General features: G+C 50.0%; 1 protein-coding gene across 3 annotated transcripts in view; it reads right to left on the bottom strand.

The window, feature by feature from the left end:
* Positions 1–6,550: 6,550 nt before the first annotated feature.
* RTF1 (RTF1 homolog, Paf1/RNA polymerase II complex component) overlaps positions 6,551–14,983 on the bottom strand; it is a 44,017-nt gene continuing 35,584 nt past the window's right edge. For all 3 annotated transcript variants that reach the window (XM_058541279.1, XM_058541280.1, XM_058541281.1), the window contains 10 exons: positions 14,556–14,638; positions 13,313–13,400; positions 13,105–13,212; positions 12,439–12,516; positions 11,697–11,818; positions 11,454–11,511; positions 10,937–11,014; positions 10,366–10,461; positions 8,936–9,047; positions 6,551–8,674 (listed from right to left, as the gene is read on the bottom strand). In XM_058541279.1, coding sequence (XP_058397262.1) covers positions 8,568–8,674; positions 8,936–9,047; positions 10,366–10,461; positions 10,937–11,014; positions 11,454–11,511; positions 11,697–11,818; positions 12,439–12,516; positions 13,105–13,212; positions 13,313–13,400; positions 14,556–14,638 — 930 coding nt within the window. In that variant the 3' untranslated portion in view covers positions 6,551–8,567. The remainder of the gene's footprint in view (positions 8,675–8,935; positions 9,048–10,365; positions 10,462–10,936; positions 11,015–11,453; positions 11,512–11,696; positions 11,819–12,438; positions 12,517–13,104; positions 13,213–13,312; positions 13,401–14,555; positions 14,639–14,983) is intronic.

The following is a 14,983-nucleotide window of genomic DNA, read 5'->3' as shown; positions in this document are numbered from 1 at the left end:
GCCGTGAAACTGGGACCAGAGCGCTGATGTTGGTGACGTGTTTCATACACTGCAACGTGCTCATCGGTGGCATCGTTGTGGTGGGGTCTTGGCCACTTTACATGTTAGTGGTCAGCTGAACTGCAAGGCTGCTTTGAGTAGAAGGCAGTATTTCACAGCGTTTCCTGTCTTCCCCAAAATGCCAGGAGTGAGGATCCCTCATCAGGGGCCTGGTGCCTAGGGATCCTTGTGGGTCCTGTGGGGAGAGAGAGCCCCCAGAACGATTGCCTCTGATGCTGATGAAGGCCAAAAGGAGGAGCTTTCCTTCCCTCATCTCCCTTCAGCCAGGATTCAAGGATGGGCCAGGAGGAGAGAGAAGGAGCATTCAGAGCGAGAATGGGAAACTTGAGCAAAGAAGAAAGGAGAAGATCCTGGGGGAATTGATGAAGAAAGTAGGAGTAGAAGAAAGAGTAGGAGAGGGAGAAGAAACTGAGGGAATGGAGTGGAAGAAAGAAGGAAACACGAGAGTTTGACTACTTGAGTCCTCTGTGGAGAGCCTGGGGAATCACATGGCTACCTTCTCCAGGCACAGAGGTCTGGAGGAGCCTGTGTGTGAGGGTGTACTCTAGAGCCTGAGGGCCCAGGAGCACCCATGTCTCCTGCACTCACTTCTCTCCCTCCTTTGGAGCTACCCGGGGTGCCGGGGTCGGGGGAGTCAGCAAGGACCTGTCAGGACTGGAAAGGTGGGGAGGAAACTGAGAGGAGGGAATGTGGACCGCCCACATGTGTGCCAGTCAATGCCTGGGCCACGGTGGAGGCCCAAGCAGGCTGGGAGTTGGTCTCTGTCCTGGCTGCCAAGAGAAAACTCAGGGGCAATTCCTTCTCTTCTTGTGTCAGACGCTTGCCCAAGGGCCAGCAACTGAAGAAGAGCTCTTTGCAGTACCAGCCCAGGTGTTCCAGGTAAGGGCAAACCTGGGAATGGGTATTGAAATGAGAGCTAATTTTGTAGACTTTTAGAGTGGGAAGGGCCTTTAGATGCTTCCTCTCCTCCTCACTCACATACAGGAGAAGTAACAAAGTGGTTAAGTGACTCAGCCAGAGAGGTTAAGGCACCTGCACAAGGCCACACAGCTAGTTGGTGGAAAAGCCAGAGCGTGTCCTGGCTCGGTCCCCTGCTGCCTATTCCTGTGCTTTGCTCAGTTTCTCTCATGAACATCTTGTAGCTCAGTCCCTAGTTCCTTAGCCAATGAGGGCAGAGTCTGCCTCCACCTACCACAGGCAGAAAGCATAGGGCACATAATGGGGCAGGGCCTGGGGGTCCCAATATAGCTGTGGGACAAGGTCAAGGGGCTGTCATGTCCTCTTAGTCGAGCCAGGAATAACATTTCAAATCAATCCTGGAATCCTGTTCTTTGTGCCTCAGTTTCTCCAGTCCTCGAGGCTGTGAGTAGATGGATGTGAGTGGAGGGATGTGGAGAAAATCAGACTGTCCGCTGGGTAGGTGTAGGTGTAGAAGTAGCTTCTTGTGTGCTGCACAATATGGGAACACAGGGGCAGAGAAGAATGTTTCAAGGTTTTGATGGTCACTGGGCGGCTGATCTGAGACAGGCCATGAGAGTCCCCATGCCTCATCCACAGGCCAACTACATGTCTGAGGAGAGAACTTATCTTTCTTCCTCTTGTTGGCATCTCAGCTCAGAGATCCTCCTGCACCCCAGAGGCCTGCTTCCTGGCATGTCTGAGTCTTCACCCCTCTCCATGGCCTTCAGGATTTATCAGGCCTGAGAGCTACATCCCTCCTGGGGGGTAAACAACCCTGGGGCACCAGAGATGGGAAGGGGGAGCCTGGAAAACGGGATGTGTGAGGTGACAGGTTTCTGCGGGCCTGATTTTATTCCCCAGCCTGCCTCATTTAGCTCTGCCCCTCCTCTACCCCACCCCCAGGGCAGCACCAATGGCCCCAGGGGCAGGAGCAAGGTGACCACTCACCATCCCTTGCCAGGCACAGTGCCAGTTTCTGCTTCCCAAGACCACAGGCAGGGCCTCTCACCTGGGGAGAGAGGATGGAGCACAGTCTTTGACCTGTGCTTCTGAATGGGCCACCTATTGCTTTGAGGGGACTTGAAGGCATCTCCAGAGAGAGCAGAGTCTCTGTGGTGTGTGTGTTGGGGAGAGTGGGGGAGAGGGGGTGGCAAATGTTCCTCTAGACCGAGTGGTACAGGTCTCATTCTAGTCAACCACTCCCAGACATGCTCTGTGGGGCTTGGTGTCCTCCAAGGGACTTTCTGACCCCAAGATTCCAATTCTGTGACAATACCTGTGATTCATTCATTCATTTGCAGAGCAAACAAACTGTCGTTGAGTAGCTGCTCTGAACCAGGCATTGTGCTGGGTGGAAGGGATATAGCAATGAGTAGCTCCTATGATGACCCCACCCCCAACACCCCTCCTTAGTGGGAGTGGTGGTGTATCGTTTTACACTGTCTTCCAGAAAGGACCCAAGGAGAAAACAGGTCCCAGGATGCTAAATGGCTGCATTTACTTTGTTTCCAAGGAACTGTGAGTGAGAGGTTGGTCTGTCAGCTGCTTCATGCAAACCATTCCCCAACCCTCGTCAGTCTGATGCCCTTCTCTGCCCACAGCATACTAGAGAGGGTGCTGGAGGGCTGGCCAGAGCCAGGGCCAATGGCAGCCTGAGGATGGGGAGGAACTGGAGGTCTCCTTCCTCCTGGAAAGAGGAGTGAATGCCTGTCTTCACCTGACAACCCCAGACCCTTTTCCTTGCCTCTGGGTTTCTCCTCCTCCTGGCAATCACTGACCCCATAATTGATAGACTTCACCGGAATATTCTGGGATTGGGTGCTAGCATAGTTTAACAGGGCTAGGCATCTAGCAGCATTCGCTGACCCTCCACCATCTGAATCACTCTCGTCAAAAATGAACAAAATGTGTCACCACAGCTGTGTATGCGCAATAAGAACATTTTCTCTCCTGACACTTCAGAAACAAGGTTTCCCATCCCTCCCAGGAGCCTGTGTTCCTGTGGTTCTCGCTCCTCCCTCTCTCCAGAACTCAGAACCCGCAAAATCTCTCCCAGTGGCCAAGTGGAGGCAGAAGGGACAAGGAGCATCTGAGGCCAGGGACCGTGTCGAGGCGAGCGCTCTAAGAACGCGGGCGCAGTCGCCTCCGTCCCCCACGCCCCCACCAGGGACCCTCCCCAATCTTGTGACCGCGGCGGGGTGGGCGCAGCCCCAGAATCCATGTGTGATCGTTCTGCCCGCCCAATGATCTCCACCCCGCTGCTCGGCGACCCAGTGGGTGGCCGGGCGGAACCGGGAGCCACCGGGAAGCCGCGCGCAGGCCCGGGGTCCATGGAGCGAGTGCCCACTCCACCCTGGCGGAGGCTATTGGCTCATAGGGCCCGTCAGGGCCGACGCACACCCGCCGGGGTGAGCGGCCGCTTCCACCCGTCGCAGCGCGTGTCTCGCGGCCTTGGGTCGACCCCAAAGGACCGGCAGCCCGGGCTTCTCCTGCAGGCAGCGTCGGCGCGCCCGGGTCTCATTCTCGCGCGCGCCGCGGTCCGGAGACAGGATGGGAGGGCAGCGGTGGGGTCGAAGGCCCCGGAGCATGGTGGCTCCGGCTGGACATCCGCTTGTCCTCCCGTCCCCCTTCCCTCCACCACGTTTACTGGGCGTGAACTAAGTGCTAGGTGGCGCTGGATGCCGGGGCTCCGGATAAAAATGCCGCCGACACAGGTAGCTTCCAGACTGGGGGTGGAGACTCAAAAAACAGTACAGCGTGGTGAGTGCCAGAGGGAGGAGCCAGAGGGAGGTGCTCCCAAACCCGAGTGGAAGAAGACGATCGGGGAAGGCTTCCCGGAGGAGGTGTCCTTTCAGTTGCGCGCCGAAGGGCGGGGAGGAGTTCTCCAGGGAAAATCGATGGAGATGTGCATTCCAGGCAAGGTGAACGTGTGTGTGGCCTAGCAAGATGCACGCAAAGTAAGGTCATCAACAGCTAAGAGACAGAGAGAGAGAGAGAGAAAAAATCTGACAAGAAGGTATAGAGGTAGTTAGTCATCATGGGAAGGTTCAGAATTTTGTGGGACTTCTTTACACTTATTTTCCGGTTTGGTGTCGTTTTTATGTTTTAATTACTCTTGGTGGAGCTGGAGTGGCGGCGAGGTGGCAGCCTTCGGAGCCACTGATGGCTGGCAGCAGGACAAAGCTTTCAGTTCCGCCATCAGTAAAGAAGGTGTGTGTTGGGGGCTGGAGAGAGTAGCAGCAGCGAGGGGCTGGCAGACTGCAGCTCTGCTTCTCTGGCGGGTTCCCCACGCCAGCCCCGCCCCAGCGCCCAAGTGTCGGAACCGCAAGATGGAGGCGGAGTTTCTTGGCCCTCGAGGTGGGGGCTGCCAGGAGTCTCTGGGCTGAGCACTCCAGCTTCTGGTCGTGCCCTCCGCCCCACGCTCAGGCTGGGGCTGTTCTCTTGCAGCTGCCGCCACCTTCCTCTCCCCCCGCTGCCGCCTCCATACCGACCCCTACCACTCTGCCCCACAGTCTCTCCTCCAATGCCCAGTGGCCTCCACTCTCACTAACAACAGCATTTACTGAACCCCTACTGGGAAAAGGAACACTTAATCTTGAACACAATCCTGACAGATCTTATCTTAAAGATAGGGAACTTGTGGCTCAGAGGAGTTAACTAGCTCAGCCCTAGGCAGTAAGTGGCAGAGCTGGGATATGAACCCTGCACTGAGCCTGTGTGCCTTGTGGCTCTCCCTCGCGTCCAGAGCAGCGTCTGGAAGCCCTAAAAGTGCCTATGCTACAGTGGCTAAGCCCCTTCCCTAGGCCAAGAAACTCCACCTCCAGGTTCCGCTCAGCCGGCACTGGGGCTGGCCTGGGGGGCCTTACAGAGAAGGCAGGCTGCTGCTGTTCCCTCCGGCCACCACAACACTCTTCCCAAAGGAGCTCAGCAGCCCCTTTTGGTCAGGGAAGTCGCGAAAAAACTCTGAGCTGGGGGGTTGATGGCTTTTCCACTCTGGAGGGCTGCTGGACACCGCCACTCAGCATTACCCAAGGAAAGGCACGTCCCTGCCTCCCGCACCACAAACTCCCAAAGATGAAGTTGACTGACCCTGTACTCCTCTTCCCTCTGCATCCCTCCCTCCCAGGCGGTCAGCTCCCTTGCTCCCCCAGCTAGGGAGCAAGTGGCTGCCCCACAGCACCAGATCCTGGGAGACAAACGGACTAGGCTGTCCTCTGCTCAGAATCCCTGCTATCTAGAACCCAATGGAGCCCACTGCTCCCAACATTCAGGTAGCAGGAGTGACAAGGAGTTGGAGAAAACCTCATCGGACACAGCTGCTGGATGAGCCCCAGGGACCCACCTCTCTCAACACCAGATGCAGGATTGGACTGTGCTCCTTCTATTGTGATTGTCACCTCCTGCCTTCCCATCTCTATAGGGGAGTAGATGATCCAGGAGCTTGCTTCCTAGCTAAAACATGGTCAGAAAGATCTGAGACATAGCTTCAGCCAGTGGGGTATGGAGCCCTTACAGATCTCCCTAGCTTGAAGGCGTGAGGGAGGGATATCAATATTTCCTCCATAGCCACACTCACAGCCCCTGGGTCCCCCTTCACACACACAATAGGCAGAAAACAGGATAGTAAAGGAACTGTGCTTAGGCTAACTGAAGCTGGAAGGACCAGACTCTCACTAGGGATAGGCAGTGTATCAGGCCTACCTACCTAGTTCTGTTTAGGCTTGTTGGTATCTTCCAAGGTAGGAAGGAAATCAGGCCAATTGGAGGGTGCCCTGGCTCTAGACAACTATCACACCAGAGAGTCTTCTGAGGAACCAGGCTGCTGAAGGGTTGAAAACAGCCACTTTCACTTGGGGGGTGTAGGGCTAAGAGAAGGGGAAGGAGAGAAATGAAGCCAGAGGCTCTCTTGGACTTGCAAAACAGGACTTTGAGAGTTGCCACTCAGGATGCAATCTTTGGACCAAATCTGGTCGCCTTGTTAAAACAGGGCATGAAGTTTATTTACAAATATCTGTACAGTTTGAGTGACAGGTCAGGACTTCACAGAAACAAGAAAACAAAAGCATTCTTTTTGAAGGGAAGTTGTAGGCAGTAGACTGTCCCTGCACCTGTAGATCATGAGCTAGGCATATGGACATTGGCCTTTTTGCTTCTTGGAAGGAAGTGAAAAAACAGCCTTAGGTGCCGCACCCTTCAACACTGAAACTACATGGCGGGGTGGGGGTGCGAAACGGGGGGCTGCTGCAGCAACTCCCCAGCACAAGAAAGACTGTGAACGACCACGAAGCCCACCTGGTGGGACAGAGCCAATGTCTTCTGCCTGGTCAAGATCTCAGTTCAGAGGCCCCGCCTTTGTTGAGACGGGAGACAAGCCCTCAGTCTTGATTCCAATCACCAAGCAGGCAACTCAGGTGCAAAGTTAACTTTCGGTCTTCTTTGGTTGGCTTTTCTCCCTGCTGTTTTGGCGTCTCAGAACAAAAGTTCCAGCACCTGCATGTGGGGAGGTAGTGGCAAAGGGGCTACAGTGTGATGCAGTTTTAATAAAAATTTTATTACACAGCCATAATGTAATTGACACTTCTCCAAATCCAAATGATACTAAATACAGATCTACATGGTGGATCAGAATGACTCCAGCAAATTATATGGATTCTATAATTTCATGTCTTTCAAAACCAGAAAGAAAAAGAAGTCCAAGTTCGTCATGATAGGAGAGGTCCCATCAGCCTCCAGGACTCTGCCGGAGTCCAGGCAATGTTTAACAGTCTGTGATTCCACATTTACACAATAGTCTATAAAGGGTTTCGGTCAATGGACTATTCAAGTATATACGATTTTAATCAGTCCATCACCGCTCCTTTGCCCAAACAAACTGTGTCACAGCTACCACATAGCTGTGTTACAGTCATATTTATCAATTTTACAGTCACAATACTTTTTAAAACCCATCCATTGCTGATTTTTTTTAAAATAAAAAAGTGTAAACTAAGTTAAAGCAACACTGAGGCTTTACTAAACCCAGAAGAGTTACCAAGTTCATTTTTATGGTTAAATACAAATTAAATCCATGATTTCCCATCATCCCACCTCCTTACAGAAAAGTAGGATGAAGAACTACAAAGCAGAGCTTCTGGATTCCTCTCCCTCTTGTGGAGTCGGCAGCTCTCAGCTGTTCCTTTAGCTTAGTTCTTGGTATATATAGTCAACTGTACTTTGTTCTGAAAAGATTTGTTAAATGCCACTTTTATTTACACTTGGAGCTTTACACCTGAGAATGATTATCAAGCAGTCAGCTTATCTCTTTTCAAACATTTCATAAAGACACACGCACTTCTTTGCTGGCCTCACCCTAGCTGCACAACAATATATATGCTTACCATATATATATGTATACACACACACACACACAGAACTGCACATGCTTGTAACATTTGCAACCTAAGTCTTTTTGTGTTCGTTCTCTCCACATTCATGTTGAATACTTTCTCTTAAAAACAAAACAAAATATTATTCTTGCTGAAACAGCAAAACAGAATCACTAGGAAGAGACAAGTACATGGGGTGGGAAAGAGACACTCCACGTTCAGCTAAGAAGCTGTGGGCTGCACCCATGGGACAAGTAAGACACCTACACTACCCTCCCTAGGACCTGGCCGTGGGCTTCCCTCCCACCTGCCAGGACACAGCCTACAGGGCAGGGGCCACACTGGGGAGTTTTCTCCGAGTTGAGGAGGTGCTGGGGAAGAGGAGGTGGGGGAGGGGAAGTTACACAGCTACAGCAGTCAGGCCTGTTTAGTAAGAAGAATCACATTTAATGAGTTTCTTTCTTTGCAGTTTCAGATGCTCAAGTACAGCTGAAAAAAATCTGAAACAGCTATAGACCCATGACGGACTGATACAAAGAGTACTGCATTTAAAAAAATGATAAAAAATCCACACACTTACAGACACACACACACACACTCTCTCTCTCTCTCTCTCTCTCAAATAGACCCCCCAGACAAATGTACACTTTTTGGAAACTAAATTGGTTTTGAAAACCTCTCTTCTGCAGAGATGGGAAGAACAGCAAGATGAGGAGAGAGGTAGGACTGCAGGTGCCCAGTCCCCACTCCCTCCGTAAGGGTTGGTGCCAAACGTTTAATGGTTGGGTCCACGGCAGTCCACAGAGAAGACTGCCCAGTGTTGCTGCTATCGCCACCAGAGGCTCCAGCAAGAATCCCAGCTCCACAGTAATACTGAATGCGTGCAGAGTGGCCAATGATCTGTGCTGGTTTAAAAAAAAAAAGGCAAACACAAATCTAAAGACATGGATAAAGCCCAAGAGAGCCCAGGTCCACACTGGGTGGGGCCTGGAGGTTGGTGGGAGATGGTACAGACAAGGGAGGTCTATACAGCAAATGGTTTATGTTACAGATGACTGGCAGTTCAGAGTCTCTTCCCAGTTCTACTGCTGCTCCAGCCCAAATAGGGCAAATGAAAAGAAAGGAGGCAAGGTGGGGCACGTGATGGGGCATGCAGGGTCAGAAGCAGCAGGCTGGGTGTGTTCAAATAAGCCCCCGTCGCTTTTTGTAGTCCTCCAAGTTCAGAGATCTCCTGGGAGCCCCGTCCTTGGCTGGCGGAGCCTTGGAGGTGATGGCCAAAGCCTTTGACTCTGTGAGAAAGAAGAGAAAATTGGCATCTGAAGTACCTACAAAGTTCTTTTAGTCTTGAGCTTCACTCCTTCAGGTAGGTGGCCTTCCTGACTGTCCCTGTTCCCTCTCAGAACATACCTGCAGCCTGTCTTACTCGGGCCTCTAGAAACACTGATGAGCAGACACTCCCATTTCTTCCCTAAAATTAGGCCTCCCTGCTGGCAGAGAGAGCTGTGGAGCCAGCTGGTCCTCGGCTGTCACCACTCCCCACCCTCACCTACCTGAGCTGGGAACCTGTAAATCAATCTTCACATCGAAATCATGTACTTTGAACAAGTCTTCTGAGAGGTCACTGGCCGACTTCGAATTCAAATCTTTATCCTTTCCCTGACCCTGCAATATGAAGAGAAAAACTAATCAAAAAAGCATAAATACAAGAGGACTTCAAGCAGCAGCAGCCACTAATGGCAAAGCTCTTGCTCAAGTTCATTACATCTTCCTACTAAGGCCCTTTTCCAATTCCTTCTCTCAGAGGGAGGACAGGAGAGGCCACAAACAAAGAGGTTTCTTCTCTGAAGCCTAAAAGCAAAGAGGAGGGAAGGCTCATGTCTGTGGTGTGAGGGTAGAAAGGGTGGGCTTAAGACAACGAGCCACCTTTTTTTTTTTTTTTTGTGAGGAGATCAGCCCTGTGCTAACATCCACCAATCTTCCCCCCTTTTTCTTTTGCTGAGGAAGACTGGCCCTGGGCTAACATCTGTGCTCACCTTCCTCCATTTTATATGGGACGCCGCCACAGCATGGCTCACCAAGCAGTGCGTTGGTGCGCGCCCGGGATCCGAACTGGTAAACCCCGGGCCACCGCAGCGGAGCGCGCACCCCCTTGAGCCACCTTCTGACCCAGATTTCAGGAATTCCTGGGAGAGTGTGGGCTCCACAGGAAAAGACCTAACTTAGGCAGAAAACTGCTTCTAAATGGGCAGTTTCTCTGGGTTAAACATTTTAGTTTTCAAAGAGCTTTCACTTTCACAACCGTCTGGTCCTTACACATCCTCTGCCCTCCTAATTATCCTGTGAGGGAGGCCGGGTAGAGTATTATCTTCATTTTACATATGAGAAAATGTGGATAAGAGGGTTGGATGTCAGCTGCCTAGAGCCACAGTCAAGGCTTTAGTTAAGTGGTGGTGTTGGGTTTAGAATTTAGGTTGTCTGATGGGCCGGCCCCGTGGCTTAGCGGTTAAGTGCGCACGCTCCGCTACTGGCGGCCCGGGTTCGGATCCCGGGCGCGCACCGATGCACCGCTTCTCGGGCCACGCTGAGGCCGCGTCCCACATGCAGCAACTAGAAGGATGTGCAACTATGACATACAACTATCTACTGGGGCTTTGGGGAAAAAAAGGAAGAGGATTGGCAATAGATGTTAGCTCAGAGCCAGTCTTCCTCAGCAAAAAGAGGAGGATTAGCATGGATGTTAGCTCAGGGCTGATCTGCCTCACAAAAAAAAAAAAAAAAAAAAAAGAATTTAGGTTGTCTGACCAAAATTCAATAGCTGTTTATTACATTTGTGAATAACTGGGATGGAGGAAGGATGGCAGGTGGGACCCCATGGTCCTCCAGGTGGGAAAATCAAGCCCAGACTAGGCGAGGTGCTGGCTCTGGTGTCTGACCAGGAGCCAAGCTCCACAGGCCACAGGGTAGGTGGTACTGCACTTGCCTTGCTCATTTCCTTTGGAGCATCTGGTAACACTCCAGAACCATACTTCGCATTCAGCTGGGCCAAGATGGCAGCTTGAACAGCTGGGTCTCTGGACTGAGAGAAAATAAGTTATTTTAGAGATTGTTCAACACTCACACAGTCCTACTGCCAGATTCTTTCCCACCTACTACCACCAACATCACAAGCACCACAGTGGACCCATCAGCAGCTCAGTGGGGTTCTCCTCAAGGCAGCAAAAAGAGGCAATTAAAAGCTTTGAAGCCAAGCCCAGCCCAGCCAGGCCCTAGCTGGGTGACCCAGCCCACACATTCCTAACGTCTGCTGCACTAGTAAAGCCACCCTGGCATGGGGGCGTAGTCCATGGGTTCCTATAAATCCATGCCAGGTTTTCACCACCTATGTGTCCTACAGCAAGATAAAAAAGGAAGTATCCAGACCCAAGAGTTTGAGGCAAGCAAATCCCACTAAGACAACATTATTTTTAACTTCTCTATTAATCTCCTAATGGAATTTATTTTATGTCCCAGAATCTAGGTCCTGACTGGAAACGTCCTCTTTAGGCACTCACGTTAGAAACGATGGTAGGTTTGCACTGCCGCCTGGTAAAGGGATCCATCTGCTGGTTTTTCATGTTGTGACTTTCAGCCTGAAACAGACAGCATGCATTACAGAACACTATCTCCTTCCCCCTCCTCTCATTCATCATAAGCTTACATATAAATAACAGACTGTAAGGGCCTGAAAAAAGTCAAAAGCTGTCTATCATCCTTTTTCCTTCAAGAACACCAGAGAAGACATGGGAGCAACAACCAAAAGAACAAAACTGGAAATCTATCAAAATGAATACCTGTGGAGTAGAATCTAAGGATGGGAGGGGTAAGACAGGGCAGAAGACTGCTGCTTTTCATTATAAATTAATAAATTATATGGGTGTATGTGCGCCTATAGAGAGTGTACGTGTATGTTAAGTGTACATATTACTTCAATAATTTAAAAATAAACTCAAAAAAGATGTAGACAAGATTTCATACCAATTTATTAATTAAAATTGTTTTTGGTGATCCAGATAAAGTTGTCTTACTCACCACAAGGGCCTTCTCAGACTCCACAATGTTCCACTCCCGGTTCCGCTGGTTGATGTAACTGTGGGGTGAGTAAGAGGGATGAGTCAGTGGTCTGTGAGAGGAGGGAGGGAACCACTGGGCCTGACCCAAGATACGTGGAGCCAGCGCAACACAGCGTGTCCAAGGCCACAGGCTGGCCTGATAACTGTGGCAAGGTCCGTGGGCCAAGGATGGAGCCCAATCAAAACAGGCACCGTGACACACCTGATAGCAGATATGTTCTTGGTCCGCTGGCGGTCCAGGGCCTCTGCCCGCTCCTCCAGCTCGTTCAGCTGGTCTTGGATTTGTTTGGCCTTGTCCTGATCCCCAAGGTCCTCAGCCATGGCCTGCACACAGAGAAAAGTGTGAGTTTTTGGCTGTGACTAGCTCTATATCAAGTGTCCCCTTACTTCCAGCATGGGCAAGATAATCTCATGTGATGAACAACTGACAGGAGATGTGAAAGAATATTGAAAACAAACTTTACAAATGCAAGGTATAACTTTTATTATGGTAGTAACACCTTCCCATATAGTTACCTGGCTCTGGGGCCCCTGGTAGCAGTGATGTGTACCATTAACCTCAGAACCCAGACCCCGTATAGCTAACTCTCCCTCACAAGGCTCACCCCACCCTGATGTGAAGAATGGAAACACCCACCACAGCTGGGCTTGGCAATATCATTTGTCTGTTCAGACTCAGTGCTGATACTACCCTGGGGTCTATCTTACATGAACTAAAACGACTAGAAAGTAGGGAGACTGGAACAAGCAAGATCAGTTCCAACTTATAGAAAGGAAACTGGCCCATAGAATACTGCCTACGTGCCAAGAAAGCACTGTGTTGCTTACATTCGAGTCCAGCATTTTCTTCTAATCCTGCCACCACTAACTTGGGCAGAGTACGAACAAGTTTGATTTCCACATCTCCTTACAGGACAGGGAAAGAGGTGTGAGTGCATCCTTACCTTTTCCTTCAGCAACTGAGTCTTCTTCATAGCGTAGTTGGGTGGGGCTTTCCTGAACCTTTCTTTCTCTTTTACAATCTGTACCAGAGAGGAGATACCAGCAGTGAGGTATTCCTAAACTATTTTTGTAGACAGGCTAAGTGAGCCCATTTTTGAGGCCAGCAGCTAGTTAAAAGAGGGCTGCTCTTCCTATAGCAGTGTCATGCCCCAGAAAGAGAGCGAGTTCATTCCAAGGGATACTATGCTGCTTCCGGGGTCACGGAGATTCTTCTGGGACAGTCTGAAGGAACATGCACCAATAAACAGCAGCAAGCCAAGGGCCTGGTACTGTAAGGCTAGCCACTGTCCAAGAGAACAGAGATCAAAGAATTTTACCAAAATGGTTTGGAGAAAGAAAACTCTTGAAGGACCAAGCCTAGCAGGAAACAGATTCCTGATTCCTGAATACACTTCTTTAGTCTATGACTTCAAATGAGAATGTATAGAAAAAATCTTGATGAACTACAAATAATAAGGTAGCAATATTAGTATTCCCTCATCCTCATGCAATATTAGCAGAGCTATCTAACAAAAATGTCAAGATAAAGGGAAAGAAAAGAAAGTCATGATCTGCTCTAACACTGGTTCTTGATGAACCTCCAGGCTCTGGGGTACCAGGTTTCTTACCTCTTCAATGTCCTGATCGTTGAATTTATAATTAAGAGCTTCTTTAATAGATAATTCCTTCTTATTGATTTCATCTAGAGTGGGCAACTGCATGCCAGCAGAGAACATCTGGACCAAAACATGATAAAAGGTTATTAATATGAGATTTTGCAAAGAGATGCTCTCAGTATTTTCATGAACAACTGCCAGGTGCTGTCTATCCACTTACCGCTTCTTTCCACTTCATAAATTCGCTTTCAGTGAATTCCTGGTTTGAGACAAACTCTAGGCGGAATACTCGTTGGTCATTGCCATGCCTACATAAAAAAGACAGCATCTCCAAAAATGGGTACATTGACTACAGTACCAGCAAAGCAACCCTACCAGGCTGTACTACCTATCGTGGGTCTCAATCCTGGCTACCTTTTAGAATCATCTAGGAAGATTTCTAAGAATTCCAAAGCACCACTCTAGATCAACTGAATCAGAATCTCTGGGAGTAGGAACCAGGGACAAAAATTAAACAAACAAAACCTCCCACGTTGTTCTAATGGGCAGCTAGGATTAAGAATCAAAGCTAGCACTGGAAACAAACAGATTGGGCCAGTGTTTCAAAAGTCCATTTACAATAAAACCCGTCACAGTCAACTGGCATCAAGAATATGAAATATTACGTAGATATCTGAATGACAAAGACACTCTATTCCCTAGAAACGAAGAACACTGTCTTTCTACCGAGCCTTGTGCTGGCAAAGTTAGGTGAGTCAGTGCCGTTCTCCTAGGGACAGTCACTCTCTGCATGTCATGGCCACTGCCTACCCCACTGGTTCTTTTTAAACAGACCAGGAGAAATGATGGGGATAGGAGAAGGGAATGGAGAGTCCAGAGACCAAACTGGGCCATGGTAGAGCCGTGTCTATCACTTGCTATTTGCAGTGAGCCTGGCAAACTACTTCTATTCCTTCCTATATGGGGTTTTTAGAATTTTCAGGCTCCAAGAGGGCAGGGATTGTGTGTCTATTTTGTTCTTGCCTCTCCCCCGATGCCTAGAACAGTGGCACGTAGTAGGCATTCAGGACACATCCTGTTACTGAAGAGGAAACTAAGTCTGGAAGGGTGACTTGACTTGTCAAAGATCAGGTTAGTTAGTGATGGAACCAGCACCAGAAGCAAGCTCCTGACCAGGCTCACTGAGTCAATGCCTGCAGGGCTCTGGGAGGAGGGGGTCTCACAACCTGACTTTTCCCTTCTATATCCTACTGTCTCACATCCCTGATTTCCCCTATGAGACAGAGATCCTACTTTCCCTATACGAAAAGATAGAATACAGGTTTCCCTCCAAGTCCCCTGTGGGGACAACACAAACAGTGTTCACTGCAACAAGAAACATCACACTGGGAGAGAGTCACAGCCCAACAGGCAGTGCCTGTTTGCAGTGGGAGCAGAAGCTGCCACAGAAGTGCCTCTCCTACCGTAGTTGTAGCCCTTTGTTTGTTCTGGTGCCACCAAGCTGGTAAACTTTGGCGGTTTCCACAACACCGGTGATCTCAGCAACCTGTGAAAGGGCAGAGACACCGGTGAAAAACAGACTCTTCCAGAGCTCTCCACACCACTCTGTCTCTGTCTAGCCAAACACAGGTGAGGGATCCTGCACTGAGAGGAGCCCCCAGCTGCCAGGTATTTAGGCACTTTTCTCAGGTTTAGAACTCTGATGGCCAACCAGCAGGAGCCCCGTGCCCAGAGTAGGCAAGTGCCAGGAGAGGAGGTAGGTAGCCTGGTGGAGCTCGTTACAAGCTTCCCCTCCAACTTAATTCTACCTTACCAGGGGATGTACTTGGGATTTCAAAGGTCAGTTTTATTAACCAAATGTGAAGACCACAGAGGTGAGTTTCTGTTGCCA

The sequence above is a fragment of the Diceros bicornis genome, chromosome 5 (assembly GCF_020826845.1).
Source record: "Diceros bicornis minor isolate mBicDic1 chromosome 5, mDicBic1.mat.cur, whole genome shotgun sequence".
Lineage (NCBI taxonomy): Eukaryota > Metazoa > Chordata > Mammalia > Perissodactyla > Rhinocerotidae > Diceros > Diceros bicornis.
Note: the sequence above shows the minus strand (reverse complement) of the source record. Positions and strands in the feature narration are given on the sequence as shown.